Raw genomic sequence first — 13,855 nt, forward strand, 5'->3', positions numbered from 1 at the left:
AGCTGCAAGGCTGAGAAGTTGCAGCAGCAGCAGCAGCAGCAGCAGCAGCAGCAGCAGCGAGGCAGAGCCGGGGTGGACAGATGGCACACTTGTATTTACAGGATGTGACAGCAGCATTTGGAAGGAGCAGGACATGGTGCACAGTTAGTCATCGTCCTCATTTTAAATGTTGTGTCCTTCTGTGTGTGTGTGTCTGCCTGTGCCTGTGCGCTTGTTGCTGCAAATTGCGTGTTAAAAAACACAAGTGTGTAAAGCATTAATCTTGTCCTCAAAACATCTTAAAGCTACCAGTGAGTCATCAGCTAGGCCTCTAGGCTTCACACACACACACACACACGCGCACACACAAACGTGCATGTACTGTTGCATCACCATAATGTCGTTGCCAGGGTCAGGCAGGGTAGTTTAAGCTCCACCTCTTCAATCTGTCAACCCTGTGAGAAGAATGGGTACATGCATACTTGTGTGTGTGTGCGTGTGCATGCGTGCGTGCGCGTGAATGAGAGCGACATAAACACTCATCGCCTCAGCAGGTCTTGAATTAGATTCTCCACACTGAAGCTTATTTTGAGTAATGTCATAAAAAAAAAGAAGCTCCGGCTGAAACTTTTATTAAGAACCCTCTGACCTCCTCAGCAGCTACAAGCCAGTAGTGCAAATAATCAAAAGCGTCACCTATTAAGCATCTATCTGACCCATCTAATGTCCAAAATCTTCCGATTGCCACTACTGTTTATTCCTCTTCAGCAGCAGTGCAGCAGTAGTTTTTCTTGAGCTCTGAATTTTATGAAGCAAAGATGAAGAGTCAGTATGTTTCACTACTCTCAAGGCCACATACTGATCCTTCAAAAGTCAGAGAAGAAAACATTAATAAATGCTCTTTCAACAGAGTGCAGCAGTGGCGCACGAAGACGAGGGTCTTTCTAAATGCGCCTGTTTTTACATCAGCACAGTGAGAACAGTGTGAGCGAGGTTAAGGTCGGATCAGGGTGTTTACACAATTGCCTGAAATGACAATTCCCCATAATATCCCCACCGATATAGTATGTATTTAACATATAGAGTGATGAGAGCATTCAGTCTAAAACGTTTTGAGCCCTGCGCTGTTTTTACTCGTTTTTTTTTTTTCACTGCCTTTATTTACAGGCTCGTGGCATAGTCGCTACACTTCAAGGTAAGTTAAGCGACTCAGAAATAGCATCATTTGACATATGATGAATATGAATATATACACAGGAATAGACAGAGGAGAGTGTAAGTGTGTCAAGGACGTAAGAACGATGATGACAGGAAACTCTACCTTATTAGTGTCGAAAACTTTATGTAGCAATGGATGAAGAGAAAACAATCACGTGGTTAACTTATGATACTGGAGAGGAAATTATAAATATTAATTTATACTGAGCATCTTTTTAAATTATTTCTTATTGGATATATGTACATTTATCCTCCTTTTAATTACTGTTGCCTACTGCAGTTGGGGTGTCCATTGCTGATTTGTTTTTTTCTTCTAATAAAGTTTTGCGTGCGTGCTCAAGGTTTGTTTGGTTGCATTTCTTTTTAAAATGCTGTTAAATGTTTTTTTTTGTGAATGACTGATGATTAGTTAAATGCAGTTATTAGTCAGATTTAGTTTGTTTTTTTTTTTTGTGACTGTGTCCTACTACTGTTTTTTTTTTCACCATAAAGCCCTTTGAGACTTGATGAAATATGTTGCCCTAAAGTAAAAAAAAAAAAAATACTATATAGACTATATTTCAAATGCACCCAATCGGCACTTACGCTGACAGAGTGAAAGTGAACAACAGCAATTAAAAAACCCACTTTGTTGTTTTTAATCATCTAAAAGCTTTTCTGTGAGGTAAAGGCAGTCAAGAGCGGAGGAAGGGAAGGAGATGAAGGAGGTAGGAAGTAAGGAGGGATGCAGAGAGCGGGTCAGGCTAAGACGGAAAAAACTAATCAATCTTTCTGGCTTTCCTTGGTGGCGTTTTTCTTTTTGAAATATATCCCTCTATAGAAACTCAATACATCTGAATTGCGGCTGCAAAATCAAAATGATGTAAACAGCCTTGTCAACGTTACAACAGTCATCAGATTTTTCTTACTTGGTCATCAAATAGTAAAGACAAGCATCTCAAAAACAGCTTTAAAAATAAGTCAGAATATCAAAAGTATCAATCACACATTTTGATTTAAAAACAGTCAGGCTGTGCAATCTGCTTCTCTGTTACTTCCTGCTTTGTTATGCCTTTCCGTTTTTTCCCTTTAACATCTCTTACATCCTCTTCTTCTCCCTCTCTCTCTCCCTCTCGGTCTTCCTTTTTACTCTTTACAAGCCTGTCAAGCTGTTCCCATGACAACGGTGACTGCTAACTGTCAGCAGTTGCCATAGCGATGAGACATGATCTATCTGGGAGGGTGAACGGCCACATTTAGACCATTTTGTTTGGTGTGTGTGTGTGTGTGTGTCGTGTGTGTGTATAAAAGAATTCCTTAACTTTGCCATGTACCAGTCTCCCATTTATCCTTGAACTACCAACAAGTAAATTCAACATTTTGATTAATTATAGCAACACACACATTCAACACAGCATTCAACTTTTTTTTTCACCCAGAAATGAGCCTCAATATCTCTAAACAAGTCAGAAAAACACAGATTACTGTGAATGTATCATGAAAAAAAGATTCCAGAAAATACTTAAAACATATTAATTCAATGACTTCAATTTTTTTGCAGTGAAAAGATGAACAATCATGAAAGAAACTGGGTGAAATAAAACTGTCTGTGCCTGAACTGAATATGAAAATATATACCTTTTACACACTGTGGGTGTGGAAAACAGAGGTGCAGGACATCTGATTCAAAAACGACAAAACAAGTTTGTTATTACACCTGTTCCAAATGCCTTCATGCTGTGTATATTTTAAACTCAGCTCCTTGCTGGATAAAATGAGATTGAGTTGACTACATGTACATCGTTTAGCTTTAATGAACAGTTAGTTTATGTACTTTTGTCTGAGCCAGCGGTTGGATAAATGTTATGTAGCTTTCTATGTCTCTTTAACGTGTTGATGTGACAAGCCTCTAGAGGATGGTGTCATTTGTTCTTCAATTCATGTGATAACAATGTCACTTTGTCATCCGATGCTGCTTTGGTTCACACCTGTGTGCTGTCATTCTAGCATATATGGTTGTTATTCCTAGACTAGTTGAACTCTTGACCCTTGTTTCTATTTGAGGGTTGTTAACTGACCGTAAAGGTTAGCTATGGATATTTTCAGTCTATACGAGGGTACTTAAGAACTGGCTGAGTGCCAACTCAGCAGAGAGAGAGAAAAGGTAATTGTAGGTGGTGTGTGTGCTTGTTCTCTTTCTGTTTCTCAGAGATATGATGCATTGTACTTCTGATTGTATTATTTAATTACATTGTTTCAAAACCTGACGATGCTCTTTTTGTTTGTTTTTCGAGTTATCAAGCAAATTCTCCACTACAATCTTCAATTGAAAAAAAAAACTTGACTATTATGGAGATTATTTACAATCAATTAGCAGGATGACTAAATACAGAACATAGACACACATTCAGGTTTTGTTCCTCTGGTGTTTACTTCAGAGGGATGATGCTCTCTTGGCTTCATGCTACAGACTGAAAGCATCTTTCTAAAGAGTCAGAACCAAAAAAACAAACAATCTTAGTTGTTACTGAGTGGCTGAGACATTGTTCCTCCCAAGTGCATTAATCTCTTACATCCTCTCTGATTCCTACAACTGTCTCAATTAAGTCTTATTTTGAAAGAGGCTAATTTACTGTTGTACTGGAATAATTGTAATCGGTCGTCAGTTAACATGTTTTCCAAAGAATTTTGACTATAGGAGTAAAATTGTGTAACTTTTATGTTAAAAAAAAAATAGTGTAACATCCCTTTAACTTGTGCTCCGCTCCACTTTCAGCTGTCTGAGTACTCGGGTCAGCGCTGCAGGTAGACGCACTAACACGATGAGTAGTGTCAGATGACTGGATCAATAAACATATTAGCAAATCTGTGTGCTATTCCTCTGACACACACACACACTCTCTCTCTCTCTCTCTCTCTCACACACACACACACACACACACAGAGTGGAAGCTGTTGACAGCTCAGTCCAGCCAACAGCTTGGAAGATAAATAACCTACAGCTAGTCTTCTCATCTTATGCTCTCTGTGCACACTCACACCGCCAGAGACACACACACACACACACACACACACACACATACAGATATCTCAGCCATCACCTGTCTATCTGCTCTGCCTCCCAGCTATAAACACTGACTTTTCCGAGGAGCTGAGGGCTCCACGGAAAGTTTTAAGCTCAGCGGCTTAGAAAGTAACTTCCGGAGTACAATCCTTGAAAAATAACAGAAAGTGTCCTTCTTTCTTTCTACAGCTCCTTTCACACACACACGCAGCGCAACCCTGACATTTTCCTGACATCACCCGGAGGAGCTGCATGTGTGAATGCGAATGTCTGAATCGGTCGGACCAGACGTTAAACAGACTTTACCCTGCCAGCTCCCCGGTATAAAGCCTGCGTACTGTCCGACTGAGCTCATGTGTGAACACAGCGGGTCATTTTCCGGAGGATTCACAGCGAGGTGAGTGGGTGTGTTGATGACGTTTCTATCATGCGGCTGCTGCTGGATCAACGCAGCGAGCCGGCTATGCTGCATTGTTTTTTTTTGTCACATCCTGCCTGGACTTTCTCTTTGTTTTTTTTAGGGACTCTTTGTGTTCTTTTAGCTTCCTGTGTTGCACTCTGTTCAGAACTTTTGGTCGTTTGATTATGCTCTTTCATGTTTGAGTTGTTTCTTGGAGAGACTATTAGGATATTGGTTAGTTTGTAGTTCTGTGTTTCTAGGTTTGTTCATTCAGAGACGTTTTGGTTTATGTTGGGTTGTTGAGTGGTGTTTTCTGGGTTTGCTCTGTTTCCCTTGCGTGTTCTGTGTTCATGTGCTCCTCCTCTCACCTGCCCTGCATTACCCTCGTCAGTCCTGCCCTGCTCCTAGTGTCTCTCACAGCCTGCCCTTGTGTCTTGCCACCTGTTCCCTGTTGTCTATTAGTTCAGTTAGTATATAAGTCTTGGTTTGCAGTCACTCTTTGTTGTATCCTCTGTTTTGTTTCGTTCTGCTCAGCCCAGCTCAGCCAGCTTTTGTTTTTGCTGTACACTTCTAATAAAGACGTTTTCTTCTGCTTGGCCTATGGTCTCTGCATTTGGGTCCGTTCCTGCTACAATCGTGACAGTTTTGACTGGGCCTGAATGCGCCACTATGAAGCAAGCGCTAATGGGAGAGAGGACATCCTGTGACTACTTGTAAAATAAAAGCCGTCCCGTTTCTGGTGAAAAGCTTAAACGCTGAATTACAACCACAGCGTACTTTTTGTGTCATGTCCTGTCTCCTGTACGCTCTACCCAGGCACCGCTCTCACCTAAATCAAAAGGAGTATTTCCAGTAAAGGTAAAAACATGTCTGACATGGACAATCTCCTGCTGTGTGTGCTACATGTGTGAAAGGGCAACTCCCGGAAAACGTCCAGACCTCGATCTCCGCACATTGTCTAGAGTTCCTATGTGAAAACGGCTTTTCACATAGGAAAGGAAAGGAAAGGACATTTTCAGCTAGAAAACATACATACTACTGTAAAGTCAAACCTCCTGGTCTGACAAGAGTGAAGCAATAATCTTTAATTGAACCCTGCATGACTTTTTTTCTTATGATCAATTATTTATGGATCTAAAATAAAAAAATATGAATCGCAGCTAAAATACTTTCCTTTAAACGACAGCAGGTATTCAGATGGATAATAATTGTAATCAATTGTAATTTTAAAGCTTAATTTAACAGTTTTTTCTTTGGGGAACAAAGATTGTAACATTTGATTCTTCACAGTAAACTACCTGTGTGAGCTACAACTGCATACTTCTACTTTGGATGACAACATGCCATGGGCTTACATGTAAGCAAGAGGTTAAATTTGTCACTGACAAAGGTTTATTAAAACTTTTCCTTACCCTATTTGTCATCTGTCACCTGAACAGTTAACAAAATGCCTCTGGATATTTTTATTCCCTGTTTCAAAGGAGCAGAAGTGTAATCTCTCTCAGAGAGGGGCATCAGGTTCCATTTACCGTCACACTGTGAGAAATCTCCTGTCGCGCACAACTCGCAGTCGTTCCGACGACCTTGTGCATGTTCGCCTTGATTTGTAATCATGACTCATGAGCGAACTTCCGCCAAGACAAGAGCCGCGCCGGCCTCGGCTCTGATCTGCGGACTCATCGGGATCCCGCAGGACACCAACGGATGAGTTTTAATATCGAAGGAGAGCGTCCAGGCAGGTTTTTTCAATAGAAACGTCAGCACTGGAATGAAAAGAAGCTCATTTGATTGTACACCAAAAGCTGAGTCGACCTTCGCTTTCAGTGGAGAAAGCTTGCTTCACAATGTCTAATTTTAGTGATTGACATCTTGAACTAAAATGTAACACAATCTTCTAAAGCACCTCTTAAAACGTCTTAAAAAATGCTTTCAAAACCTATTTTGTTCAAGTCAAATGTCCACTTATCTATTCCTGAAAAGATCACTTTTGAAGAAACAGAGTTTTTCATCGCACGGGGCCCGAGAAACACCGTCAGTCAGCGTGAGGCTCTCAGCAGGATCAGCTCTCGTAATCAACATTTAAACAAGGCCTCAATTAAAGTATTTTCTCTTCCTTTTCCTCTCTCCTGGTGAATCTGAATCTCTGTGTTGCTCTTCAGTTGTCTGTTTCTTTGATGTTGGTGCCAGCTAGGACGCGAGTGGGTGCGATGATTCTCACCACCGAGATATAGATCCAAAATTCACAACATTCACGAGAGCACTAACACATTGAGGATGTTCAGACATGAAATGTATTCCCTGAAATGAACAAGATTTTTTTTTTTTCCCCCTACTGATAGTATAGCTGAAGCAAATAAGAAGGGAATATTGAACATTAAACAAAGACAGACAGGAGGAAGGAGGAAATTCTTTTCCAGAGAAGGTGGAAGACATTCAGAATTATACAGTTATACAAAATACAGGATTTACAAGGACCCTTAATTACAGGGGCCACACAATAGAGACATGGATTGACACTCTACACACCACAGACTGGATTTCTTGTAACTTAAGAGGAGGTTACTTTTAAAGCTCGTATGGCTGTAGGAACAAAGCTCTTGCTAAAACGGGCCTTTCTGCACACGGGTAGTCTATGCCTACGGCCAGAAGGAAAGGGGGTGAGGTGCTGGTAGAGTGGGGGGGAGGGGGTCTGGGTCATGTGTGATTGTGAGTGCATTGTGGATCAAGTGTGAAATGATACAAAAAAAAGAGAGTAAAAAAAAAAACAAATGAGTATGTGTTTTTGTGCATTTTGAAGCTCAGTGGGTTGTTAGAAAGCACGGGCCTTTTTCCAGAGGAAGCATGTAGGAGCAAGTGTGCATGTGAGTCTGCCTCCTGTGTGTGTGTGTGTGTGTGTGTGTGTGTGTGTGTGTGTGTGTGTGTATGTGGTGGTGGGGGGGGGGGGGAGTAAGCGGTAGGTTTCAATATAGGCAGCTTGATAACGCTCTCCACTCAGCTGTGTTAATAATATCCCACTCTGATGGGCTCTCAATCATCTGAGTGCACTCACGCACGCACGCGCACACACGCGCACACACGTACACACACACACACACACACACACACACACACACACACACACACACACACACACACACACACGACACACACACACACACACACACACACACACACACACACAGAGGCGGATGTTATAGCTCTGCTGCCTTTACTATAGCGCAGTGTAATAAGAACAAGAGGCTCTTTCTAGAATTAGAGCTGTGTGGGGAAAAACTGAACATTTTTCCAGAAAAAAGGGTTAGATAAACTATGAGGCCAAAAGTATGTGGACATTGAATATTACACCTATGTTTGATTGTTTGACATTTTTAAAACCATGGGCAATAATATGCACTGATGCTTAAGGTCTGGCTCACAGTCTGTTTTGTTGCCACAGACTTTGAAAGCACACTTGTCTGCTGTAGCATTATGAGTCCCCCTTAATTGGAACTAGTCCCATACTCTCATGTGTCCACATACTTCTGGCCACACTGTGTACCTCTTTCTCTTCATCCAGTCTCTCTATTTAATTTGCTCCACTTTTCATCGCGTGTGTGTGTGTGCTGTGTACAAGCAGAGCTTTTTTAATTCACCGAGGGCATTCCGCAATCAACATTTATGCTCCAGATCTGTGTGTTTGTTTGTGTGAGTGTGTGTTGTTGAAGTGGGAGAGACGGAGAGCCTGTGCCATTTCTAATTAAAATGAAACTGCGAAGGAGGAGGAGGAGGAGGAGGAGAGAGGGAGAGAGAGAGAGAGAGAGCGAGAGGCAGAGAGAGAAGGAAGCGACTTGTCTCGTTTTAAGAGAAGCATCATTATTAACAATCTGTAGGTTTTCTGACACACTCAGTTTTGTCTGCGATGATCGTCGGTGTCCTCGTGGTGATTTGTCGTGTGTGTTATGAGCCGGTCGTTCCTTTATGAGACGGTGCATCCACATTTGCATTGTTTTATTACATGTGAATATTGTAATTTTTTTGCACCTTTGCAGAAGTTTGATCTTAAAAACTATTCTTGCATCACACAATTATCTCATTTATTACTCCTACACGCTAATAAAACTTCATAGAGGTTACAGAATAATTATCAGTAAACTTCTCTCTTTAATCAAAATTCAAGATTTTCATTGATAGTTTGTTTCTACATTATTTGCATTATAACAAAATTTGATTTTGTAGTTTCTGACCTGTGTTCTGACATTGAACCTGCAACAATTAGTCGATTAATCAATTAAGAGAGAATTAACAGCCGACTATTTTGAAAAATTCTCTTGTTTCAGCTTCTTAAAGGTGAATATTTTCTGGTTCCTTTAGTCCTCTGTGATATTAAACTGAATATCTTTGGGTTATACTTGTTAGGGACAAAACAAGACATTTGAGGAAACTAATTGAAAACTAATTGACAGATTAATCAATAATAAAAGTAACCATTAGCTGTTGTAGCCCTATTTGATATATCAATGAGTTTAATCATGTCTGTTTTTTATGGTAAATATGAGTTACCAGTTATTTGTGCCCAGAACTTCATAGGTTGATCTCAGGTACTGGTAGGCTGTATATGTTGAGTCAACGTGTTGTTGAGACAGGCATGAAAATTATAGAGGAAAAGCCTTTTGCCCATTTTTTTTTTAATCTCTGGATCTATATTTTTATGCTTCATTTTTAACATTAACTGTAATAATATTCAGATTTTATTTATATGTATTACTACTTTACAACATGTCTTGAGTATGTCATCTCTTAAGCAGTTTACTGTGTGTGTGTGTGTGTGAAACCACAATCATCATCGCACAATATTACTATCCTGAAAAATCAACCGTTAATAAACATAAATGCTCATTTAAACTCATCTGATTTATTTAAGGCTGTTAGTGTGCAGACATCTGTTATTGTCAACTGAATGAATCTATATTAATCTGTAGGAAGCGGACTGGTTGGCTTTAGTTGCTTTGGCGAAGGGTGACAAGTGGGAACATTTTGGTTGCAACATAATTTCACTCAGTATCTATAGTTATTAAGCAGAAATCACTCAATAATTTCTGTTAGCAGTGGGAATGTACATCCCCATCAACCCATTAAATTACCCTTAAGACCATAAAGAGGATAAAACTGTACTGGCGTGAAAATATATTCCATCTACTGTGCATGACTGCTTTCGGTCTGGGCAATTAAAGAGCATTCCAAATACAGATTGTGCAGGAAAGGTCATTTCAGAAAAACGCCTGGGCACATTTTTATGTTCTGGAAATGGTTGCTCTCATCTAGTTATGAACCATTAAATTTCAACATTTCTCAATGATCTCTTGTGTTTGTTCCCTGCATCTCCAAAGAATTTCAAATTACACGGTTTTCCCTCGGGGTATCACGTCCCCAGCAGGCCACCTGCACAGATAATAGCCGGAGGATGCACTCTCGCAATTATGGGTATGACGGTGATATGATGGATACAAGCCGCAGCTGAGCATCATCAACAATTCTTAAGCACCCGTAATTATAGGAAAGAGCCTCCTCAAGGCTGTTATAGCATTTATTTGACTGTTACCAAAAGTATAGTGTAAAAGGCTCTTTTTTGGCTCCCTGGTTGTCCTGGTAGTTGTCATAGCAACCGATAAAATAGAGTGGGCTCTGCTTTAGCAGCCAATAAATTACAGCAACCTCTGATTTCTGAAAAATGTCTCTGACCCATCGGATCACTTGGATAAAAACGACCTCTGCTCGCTAACTTTCTACAAACTAGCAAGGCTCTCTACAGGAATGTCACTGGTTTGGGTTTTTAGTTTTAAATAACCTTAATGCTGTTACAGAAGCTTTTCAACTCTGAGAAGAATAACAAATTTTGTGTAAAGCACAAATATTAAGGGAAAAAAAGATTGTGTTTTGTGAACCCCAAGAGACGCCCACAAGAACACAAGAGGGATCCTGCACTTGTTTGGCCAAATGCTGCTGCAGAGTGGAGCTTCAATCTCACTCTGCTCTCAAAAGTAAAGAGCAGCAGTCTTTATTTCTGTCAGGTTGGAAAACAGTGATATGGTGGACTGTAGGGACAGCTTCGACTAAAGCTAGAAAAATACAAAACTAGAAAATAGCCTGTTTTTCCTTCCAGTCATTCATCCGAAGGACCAATCAGTAGCAAGCCAGACGTACCGCTGTGACGCAGCGGAGCTCAACCTGAGGCTCATGACTCCCTGAGGACGCATGGGAGGATGTTGTGGTCAGAACAGAATATAATAGAGCACAGTGTAGTTTTGGTGTTACCTGACTTTTTAATGCAGCATGCCCAGTATTTTCTCCTCACACTCTCTACACTATGATATCTAACCAGAATTAACTTGTGACTGCGACACGAGCAACTTGTAACACCTGATCTAATTATTGCTATTAGTCAAGCAAGTACAACATATGGCTAATTACAAACAGGTTACACACTCTACATGACAAAGGTGACCGGTACAAGAAACGGAGAGAACCTATAAATCGTGCTCATTCTAGATCACTTAACCTCTTTCAATATGTTCAGCTTTGTGCATCGCTGCACCGGAAATGAACACACACACTCGGGTGGCTCTTAATTATCCAGGCGCTCCCTCGCTCAACCATGGATGTATTAAGAGAAATGGAGAAGTGTTTCAAGCTCCCCGAACGCGACTGGCAGAACAATCGTTTACATCCTTTTATTGATGCTCGTGGCTGAAATTGCGATACCGCTAAAGGTCATTTTGGAGAGTTTGTCACGCTCAGAAAAATGTGTTAATAATTTAACGGCTGTTTTTTTTGTCATGATTTTTGTATGACAGTTTTTTTTGGGCCCGCTACGTGTCATGTGACCTGCAATTCCGATTGCGGCCACTAAGCTTAAATTGCCTCACAGCCTACTGCAGTGTGTCATCTAGAGATTCGGGGTCTCGCCTATTTTTTTCCGCATGACGCGCACAGTTCCCAGCAAAAATAGACAGTGAAAATGATCTGTTGATGACCATATTGACATCATACCAGCAACATTACACCGTTCACTATAATTCAGATGTCCATATCTGTAGAATATGTCACAGACGTGAAGTGTCGCCACCACTGCTGGTTGGAGAGTCAGTGACACTCGGAGCTTCTTTTCTCGACTCCTGCTGGGTTTCTGTGATATCAGTTCAAACCGGGACTCCTGCCTGTTGTTTTACTTCCAGACGGAGGTTCGGTCTTGTTATTTTCCTTATTTGTTGTCAGTTTCCCTCCTGACAGTTTGGAGGTTTGTTTGTCGGAGTGTATTGGGCTCGTTTGGGGAACCCTGTGTCTTCTGGAGGGATTTTCTTCACTTGGAGTGGTGACAGCAGGGGTTTAACCAGTGGAATGATCAGTATAATCAATAAAAGAACTCAACCAGAGGCTAGGTAGGTTGTTGCTTTCCTTCTCTGTATGTTAGAGGCTTCATCCAAACTTTAATAAGATCTTAGTGAAAATCATTTGTTTGTGTAAAACCAATCTGCTGACAAATTATATATATTTTTTGTTAGACGTTGATTTAACCACAGCTTCTAACTTTGTTGAGAATCTAGACAGCCAAAGCGAAACGCCTCATCACAGGTGCTTTTCTCTCTGCTGGAAAGTGTTTAGATAACTGCTTTGAGACGACTGTTTTTCTGCTCCTTTCTCTCTCTCTCTCTCTCTGAAGAAAACATTATATATGAACCACTGCGGTTATAAATACAGTAAGTGCCACCACAGAATTACAAGTCTACCAATAATCTAGCATCTCCACTTTCTGTAAATCCCTCTATTCTTGACATGTATTACTAGCTGTCATCATTTGTTTTTCGGTCTCAGGGTCCCTGAGTCTTGACGGTGCTCTGAGTGTTGCTACGCGCTGCCATTGTTCAACATGAGTGCTAATTTATTCACTGAAGGGTTTGTGTCTCCATCTATTAATTTTAATGACTGACAGCCGAGAAAGACGCCGCTAATGCCTGCTGGAGAGTGTTTGGATTATTTGATACAACCGAGGCCCACAGGTGCCAGTAACAGCATTTGTTTCACTTTCCTTTTATGGAAAAAAAAAAAAAAAAAACAACAACAACCTGTAAGCACCAGTTGGATGGTTTTGTAACTCTAATGACTTTCCTGAGGTGCAGTCATACAGAAAACGCCACTGATGAGCTTGTTACTGCTTTACAGCGCGCGTGTGGTTTTTTTTTCGTGTGCGCATGCTTTTGCTCTTACCTTGCGGCCGTCGCTCGCATGGCAGTTGACGTTGAGCGGAGTGAGCAAGGCCATTAGCTTCTCCTCGTTTCCACTCCTGCGAACGCACACACACACACACACACACACATAAATGCACATTAGAGAGAAAAACATCCACCACCACAGAGGATTAACACTGTTCCTCAGCAGGAGAGTGTGGGGGAGAAAATGAGGGAGAGTGAGATAAGAAGCCAGAGACTGAAGGGAAATTTCATCTGCAGAAACAGACCGACAGAAAGAAATGGTCGGGGAAGGGAGGGGGGGGTGGGGGGGGGGGGGTGATTCGAAGTGTGTGTGTGTGTGTGTGTTTTCTTGTAAACCTGACTGCAACAAGCTAAATAAAAGCTGTTGGAGCTAGCTACAGAAGAGTTAAGATTTTGTTTATGTTGTTGATCTGTTTCCTGGTTCGTGGGCTCGCTGCCCTGGCATTGGATGACCACCGGGAAGTGTTGCCAAGGCAGCGTCCGATCCAACCGACATCCCCGTGACAGCCGTAAAGGAAGAAGCTGTCAGATGGGAAGAAAAGGATTATTCTTCTATTCTTCCATGTTCCCCTCATCCTCTCTCCTTCTACTTTTGTCTTTTGGTTCTCCTTCCTTCTCTTTGTTTCTGTATCTTTCACTCTGTCTAAAAAAAAAAAAAACCTCAGACATTCATCATCTCTATCTCTCCTCTCACTTCTCTTGTTTCTCTCTCCTTCTCCAACCACCATTATCTGCTGTCTCCTGATCTCCTGTTTCACTTTTATCCTCCCTCTCCATCCACCAGCATCTTCCTTTTAGTTGCTGTGCTTTATATTGTTTACTGCTGCTTCCCAAACACAAGGTAGCCTTCATTTTGATGCAAACAACATCTTGAGGATTAAGTAAGGGGAGAAGGACATAGTGTCTGTCTGTCTGTGTGTGTCTGTGTGTGTGTGTGTGTGTGTGTCTTATGGGTTTGTGGACATCACA

At 41.2% G+C, this 13,855-nt stretch overlaps 1 protein-coding gene across 3 annotated transcripts in view; it reads right to left on the bottom strand.

Moving 5' to 3' along the window:
- The window catches only part of tnksa (tankyrase, TRF1-interacting ankyrin-related ADP-ribose polymerase a), an 82,728-nt gene that overhangs the window by 36,109 nt on the left and 32,764 nt on the right, over positions 1-13,855 (bottom strand). For all 3 annotated transcript variants that reach the window (XM_042394736.1, XM_042394734.1, XM_042394735.1), the window contains one exon: positions 12,882-12,957. In XM_042394736.1, the coding sequence (XP_042250670.1) occupies positions 12,882-12,957 (76 nt within the window). The remainder of the gene's footprint in view (positions 1-12,881; positions 12,958-13,855) is intronic.

The sequence above is a fragment of the Thunnus maccoyii genome, chromosome 19 (assembly GCF_910596095.1).
Source record: "Thunnus maccoyii chromosome 19, fThuMac1.1, whole genome shotgun sequence".
NCBI classification, from domain to species: domain Eukaryota; kingdom Metazoa; phylum Chordata; class Actinopteri; order Scombriformes; family Scombridae; genus Thunnus; species Thunnus maccoyii.